Source organism: Uloborus diversus, chromosome 5, assembly GCF_026930045.1.
Source record: "Uloborus diversus isolate 005 chromosome 5, Udiv.v.3.1, whole genome shotgun sequence".
NCBI lineage: Eukaryota > Metazoa > Arthropoda > Arachnida > Araneae > Uloboridae > Uloborus > Uloborus diversus.
Window position 1 is genome coordinate 165492918 of NC_072735.1, and position 7289 is coordinate 165500206.

General features: G+C 40.4%; 1 protein-coding gene across 1 annotated transcript in view; it reads right to left on the reverse strand.

The window, feature by feature from the left end:
- LOC129223249 (uncharacterized) overlaps positions 1-3978 on the reverse strand; it is a 25367-nt gene extending 21389 nt beyond the window's left edge. Inside the window, exons 1-2 of the mRNA XM_054857814.1 lie at positions 3912-3978; positions 1012-1913 (exon numbers count right to left, since the gene is read on the reverse strand). Coding sequence (XP_054713789.1) covers positions 1012-1913; positions 3912-3978 — 969 coding nt within the window. The remainder of the gene's footprint in view (positions 1-1011; positions 1914-3911) is intronic.
- Positions 3979-7289: the final 3311 nt, after the last annotated feature.

The following is a 7289-nucleotide window of genomic DNA, read 5'->3' on the forward strand; positions in this document are numbered from 1 at the left end:
ATATTAAATCAAACATATGTACCATTGTTATTAAGTGGAACCAAGACGACTAACCACCTTGTGGCCGCTAAAAAAGATGAACACGAAAAATTCGCTGATGGACTGCTAGAGACATAGCTTTAAGCAAGCCCGGGTCTATGAATTTTGGGAAACCCTGCAACAAAATTTGAAGGGCTCCTCCCCAGAGGCCGATAGTGAAACTGATCTTGAGGCAATATACGAGAGCGCGCTAACCCACTGCGCCACCGAGGCATAGGCCGATAGTGTATACTTGCAACGTTAGAAAGTCTTAGTGCTATTTTCTTTTTCCAATTTCTTGTCCCGTACGGATGACTGTCCCAAGGACGTGCCCCCCCCCCCCCCCCCACACTATGGGGTTTGCGGATACGCAGATCCGAGCCTGGCTTTAAGCTACGGGTAGAGAGGACTAAACTGTTGTAATTTAAAAATAGCTATAAGACGCAGATATTGCGTGAATTTTTACTGCATATCCTGTCCAGCTCAAAATCCTTGGGGCTCGGCCTTGGACAAGTCCACATAAAAATCGGTTGGAAACAAAAGATGAGCATAGGTTGCTTTGATCGAGCGTTAGAGAAACAAGTTTTTCTTGAAAACATTGTTGTTTGTTTATAATAAGAATTCGATTTCAAAAGAAAATTGGTGCCAAACTTCCTGATGAGGAGTACACTGTGGAAGTCATGATTTCCTTATCGCGTTTACTGTCCTCCCCATTTCCTACGAGCTCGATGTTTTTGAGTTTTTCAGAGTGCTATAAATGATGAATCACATTATACTGCCAGGGCCGCCGAGAGTCAAACCAGGCAACTTGTCAGTTTGGTCGCCAGAACCCCCCCCCCCCCCCTCAAATTTATAACATAACCCCACCGACATCGAGCCTGGCCCCTAGTTTTTCCAACTAGGCTGACGGCCCTGTATACAGCCACTTCCATTGTACGACATAGAAGAGGAACTGTATCGGTATAATTAAGACATTAAATTGCTCTCACTTACCCAGATTTCAGGGCTGAACAGATATAGTAATGGATTTGCTCTCAGTCGCATCGCTTCTTCTTCCTGTCTCCTGATGGCTTCGCGCCTTTGAGAACTCAGGATCGCAATGGCTTCCCGAGACAGCAACTTAGAGTCGGATGCTCCGATGCTGCTGATGTCCGGAAGGCTATTCTTCCTCACACTGGCAATGGAACTGTTCTTGGACTGTGCTTCCATCTTCCTGGTGGCGCTATACAGGGAACCCGTTCGCACGAACCCTTCCCCCGAAGACCCCTCCGTGTCTGTGGACCCGTCCAGAACGTTGGGCATGGTGGACCGTCTCTGTGGCAGGAAGGATGAAGAGCCTTCGTCGTCGTCCATGGTTAGAGGCCTGCTGAGGGGTATGCCGTAGATTTTGGAAAGTTCTGTCAGATCAATGCCAGGCTTCTTCTTCTTCTTACCCCGCGGATTGGAGTCGCTCTCCGGATTGGTCTGGTAGTAGTGATTGTGGTGATCGTCGACGACCTGTTGCAAGTTCAACAATGGCTGCTGCTGAGGACGGTTGTAGTTGTGAGCTGCTGCTGCTGGATTGTTCGGAATGAATTCCTGCTCGATCGAGGAAGGAACGTACTTAAGCTCTACGACGGTGGAGGGCCGGCGGTGGAAGTTGACGGCAGAGGGGCGTCTGAGGAATCCGGCCGCCGACGGCCGGCGGTCCGAGGTGTTGCGGAAGACGTCGAGGAGTGCCGATTGCGCGGGCGGCGGCTGCGGGCTGAGGCGGGTCTCGTCGAATTCGGACCTGCTGAAGTCCCCTGGGCTCGGTACTAGCAGAGATCGGCGGGAAAAGTCCTCGCTGGTGACGTGTTGTCCGAACTCGGTGGAATCTTGACTAGATGCGAATTTTCGTCTTAAAAAACCAGTACCTGAAAGATGCCGGAAGAATGCTGTTGCGTACTAATATCCAATGAAAGTAACGCGATAACATAAGCATTAAGTTACCGCCCTTGAGTCAGGGCTAAAGCAGAACTACATACAAAACTCCGACAGCTCCAGGTATAAAATCCAGAGATTGCAGTTTCGTCCTTGATATGCAGTCATCAGTCTGGATTAGTCAATAACCGAACTGGAGTCATATGTCCTCTAATGATAGCTGAGATTACCTTTAAACTGGAAGCTAAAATTAATTTAGCACATCAGCGAGAATCAACCGCACCATAGCTTGAAAACTCTTTATTTTAGCCTCCAGTTTGAAGGTACTCTCAAGAGGACCTCAAGCTCCAGTTCGTTTATTGAGTATTCCAGACAGATGAGTGCATAACAAGGGAGAACTGCAGTCCTGGCCGTCATAACCGGGCTGCCAATATTGTGCATGCATCGTGAATGGTGTTTTTAATGAAGTAGGATTACTTACAAAGCTGGAAGCCTACAAAAGTTAATTAAGAAAGTAAAAATGAGGAATGAATTATACTTGGGGCCGGCCAACGTTCTTTTGCTGCTCAATTATCATTCCCGCCATACGCAAAGCTCCAAGAAAGCCAACGGTGCTCCTTTTCTCAGAAAAACATTTACCCGTGGTGCACAAAAGCTACTGCGGTATTTTTCTTTTTCTTTGCTAATTCTAACATGAAATATAAATATACATGAAAAGTGCTGTTCTGACCCTCGTTCCCTCATCCCCTAGAAAGAATTCTGTTTCCTTTACCAGAAATCTTATAGCTTATATCAGCAATGCAGCTGATCACGTGGGTTGACCGCAAAAAAGACAGGCTAAAATAAAAAACTTGCTCTTCAAACTGGTAGCCCGTGTCCGTATTCTTCCAAAACTATTGACGTACCTATAGAAATATACACTGTTAACCATACAAAATTCAACACCCTGAAGTAAGCATGCAAACCATGTAAAATGTGTCTGCGGCAATGAAGTATGAAAATCATTTGCATTGCAGAGCAGACGCACACCACGGACGACCGTAGCGCCAATCGCAAGTGCTATATGTAAGGGGCGGTTTGAAATACGGCGCGTAAACTGTTTAATACTCATGACTCGTGGAAGACATCGATCGTCTTTTGATCAAGTTTCTAAATTCGACCGAGGAAGAATTGTAGCCTATAGAGATTGCAGATTATCCTTCAGAGAAATTGATCAACTTGTTGAACTAAACCAAGCAACTGTGGTGCGGATCTGTAAATGTTGGATGCAGAGGGAATCGATTGCTTCTATCCACCTATCTCGTTGCACAACTACCCGTGCAACGAGAATGTCCACAAGACGTTTATTGCTTCGTTTTGCAGTTGACTGGAAACCACAAACGTTTCGCCGCCAATGGTGCGATGAACGGCGGACGTGGACAACGGAATGGAATGACAGTGTTTACTGAAGAATCCTGTTTCTGCCTGCAACACCACAATAGTCGGATTTGAGTCTAAAAACAGTGGTGAGAGACTGCTTAATTGTTGCGTTATGCATCGCCACACTGGCCCTGCACTCATTACTATGGTTGGGGATGATATTGGATTACGCTGCCGCATCTCTCTAGTACGCATTGCCGGCAGCTAAATTTCATCTCTAAGGTGTTGGAGCCTGTGGCCCTCCCATAAATTCAGTGCTTGCAATCAGCCATACTCCAACAGGATAATGCGCGACCTCAAACGTCACGCAATGTTCTTCACTCATCAGATTGAATTGCTCCCTTGGCCTGCTTGTCCTCCCGATAAATCGCCAATCAAAAACGTGTGGTCCATGCTTGCATAACGACCCGTGATACACAAGAACACAAGTTCAACGTTAGCAATATGTGGAAGCCGCAACTACTGTTGTACCCCTACGACGCATCTACTGTTGTACCCCAAGGATACATCCAAAGCCTCTTTGATTCTACGCCGAGTGTAGCAGCCAAGAATGGCGGCTTCACATTAACTACAGATTTTGTCATCATCCCACTCGTCATAAGAGGCTGTAATTTCAACCGGTTGATCCTTGTACACCATGTTATCTGCCAAATTAATTTCGCTGTGATATTTCTGGATATTTTTGATGCTGTATTTTGTGTGGCCAGCAGTATATTATATACAATATTGGATACTTGCATTCTTACAAAATATCGGCAATTTATGTAAAATAACTTACAGTTATGTTTTTTTTAGTATACCCCTGTACTGAAAGGGGGGTTTAAAAACTTAGTTCCGCCACTGCACAAGTTACCAGGACTTTAAGTACCAATTCGAAGCTTTTAATTAAACAATTGGTAACGTCTGTTGCCAAAAGTTGCTAAACAATAAATTGGTTAGAGTTTCAAGAAGGAGTATTTATATTCAGTCTTACTGATTAGAAGTTTATAACTTTGTGACAAGAAAAAGGAAAATAAAATTATCAACTAAACATGAATGAAAAGAAAGTGCGAAAGCGAAAGATGTCTTTTTAAAGGTGTAGTTACAACAAACTAACCCTTGCACACTAATTTGGTTGAACACGTTGTCGCCATTTTGTTTAGTTAATCAGATAGTTAAAATAAAACGCACTTTTTCAACACACTGAGTTAATTGTCATCAAATATTAGACATAATTTCACATGGTACCGCAACATTTGCATTTCGCACAAATTGTCTAAAATCAAGGCATATTCACTTACTTTTAAATGTGTCGACCTTCAGTCGCCGGAGCAGCCGAATTCCTCACTTTGCTACCGACTGAATGTTAAAAACAGAAAGAGGGCCCGAAAGAACTTATTTTGATCTCAATTTGGCTCCTTTCCACCCTTTTCCGAAGCGCCCTCTCGTTGCATTGTAAACATTGTTTGTCCTTTTCAAAATGATGCCACTACAAAGCCTTAATTTTATAATCAAGCCGGCTTCCTATTATCGATGGACGCAATCTTCCTTCATCGTAATCGGCTTGATTTCGTATGCTACAGAAGTCGAATGGAAGGTGGCCAAGTGTTAAAAAAAGAAGAGCGAAAAATTCTGCCACAGGTTTCATTAATGCTTAGACAAGTGCAGAGAATTTTATTCATTGCTGAGATTTTTTTCTGGTAGGGATAATATAATAAGAAGTTTTAAGAAACATATCTGTAAAGTGTTAGCATATCTGATTTGAAGAAATTTGCTTGATAATCATTTCTATGTGTACTGCAAAATCCAAAATTTGCTTTAGGAAGTTATATTGCAGATTAACTAGTCGTAAATGAATCATACTCAAACGGTTTAAAAATTTGAGGGGAGAAAAAGGCGGTATACAGCTTTGTACGAATAAGCTTTTACTATACCGTCTATAGTTCTTTGCTGATACTTTTCTCTATACAGGTGTCTCTCGTGTAACACGGTTAATTCGTTCCGTGTAGTATCGAAACCGTGTTATACGAGACTTAAAAAAAAAACATTTTCACTTATTTTTAATACCAATTATGTATGTGAATGAAAAAAAATCAGGTTAAGATGTATCGTGTTCCATCGAAATTGTGATACGAGTCTTAGAAATAATGTAAATCAAAGGATGCGTACCGTGTTATATCGAAACCAAGTTTCATAAAAACAAAGTAAAAACTTAAAGTTATCAACAATTAACAGAATGTATTAAACAAAAATGAAGTTCCATCCTTTTTAAAAATAACATTTGAGTTACATCAAAACCATGAAGTGTTAAATTCAAGGTTCGTATCGTGCAATATCGAAACCGTGTTGTAGAAGTACCGTGTTCTACGCAGGACGCCTGTGTATTAAAAAAATATAACGCTAAAGAAATTGTGTAATAATGTCTGTGGCGGTCCTGCGTCCAGAAAACCATCTAACACCTACAGCCTTGAAATTTTGTACAAAATTAATTCGAGCCCCGGGGGTTTGTACCTGAGATTTTTTATTTTAAGTTTCGAACTATTTTTTTTTTTTTGTAATTTTTTAAGCTAAAATTTCACGTAAATTCCTATCAAAGGGATAAAAGATTTTCGACACACCTTAACATTCTATGTCGTTTGAAAAAGATTTTTTTTCTGCTTCAGACAAATCTTGTTCCAATTTTCTGGATTAATTAGAACATCACATATAAGAGTTTCAATTATAGCAATAAGTCCTAGTCTGAACTCAATTCAAGCCCGGAGCTGAAGAGCAAAATATATTTCTAGAGACCACGAATTTGAAACTGACTTTTTAAACGTACAAAATTGCCGATTTAAAATTGCTCAGGAGCCCCTTAGCACCTACAAGCTGTGAAAGTTGGTACAAGTTAGTTTACCCGTGAAAAGTGCTCTTTAAAGCGCTTGAAAAAAAATAAAATAAACATATCGGTTATATATACAGTCGAATCTTGTTAACTCGAAGCTTTAAACTTGAACATTCTTTTATCTCGAAGTTTTCATCGGATCCCAAACTCTTGACGACAGTCGTGAAAACTTCCCATAACTCACACGTTTTAGCCGGTCCCTTGGGACTTCGAGTTATCGAGAGTTGACTTTATTTCTATCAAGTTCTTTTCGTCTTCGGGTAGGAGCAGGATTGTGTACTAATTATGAGCTCTGTACTTAATTCTATTTTCTACGGGAGGGAGAGGGTGATTTTCATTTTGTTTAAAACGGAACTCGTTACCCGTCTTTTAATCTGATTCTTCTTAATAGAAAACTTAATTTTTTGCTTATCAAATACGATTGCGAAGCAATCTTCGTGGGCTAGTGAGGGCCAGCGAGCAGAGGGCAGACCCCCCTAGTAATTTAAATTTTACTGGCTGCTTTAGTATTAACCTAAGTACAAAGATATTAAGATCAATTGCAATTTTTGGGTGTTGTAATCATGAAATCACATACTTATTTTATTTCATACTTTTTAGGGAGAACCAAGCTGATTGAAATAGTTTTTTAGACTCAAAAAGCAATTTTTACATTTTGTTACATTTGGTAAACTCTTTCGAAAAATGTACACGAAAAGAAAGAAATGAAGCAAAAAAGAAAAGTTTCCCAGATATTGTAATTAAATAAAATAAGCCACCAAACAAAATTAAAATTTCTGTGTAAAAAGGGTCCGGGACACAAAAATCGTCAAATTTCGCATTTTTTTTTTTTTTTTTTAAATCATTTAAATAACTTTTCCGTCTTTTTCTGCTTAAAAGGACGTTTGGATTTTGTTTCTATCTTAATTAGATACCAATATATACTTATTTTTGTTGCATGCATTTAACTAATATTATTTTTAACTTTTAAAACTTCAATCGCGTTTTTCTCCCTGATGCAATTTTTACCAATTTTTTGCATTCAAACTCTTATAAGTCAAGAACTGAAAAAGATTTTTAAAAAAATGAAATTTGAAGCATATCTTTT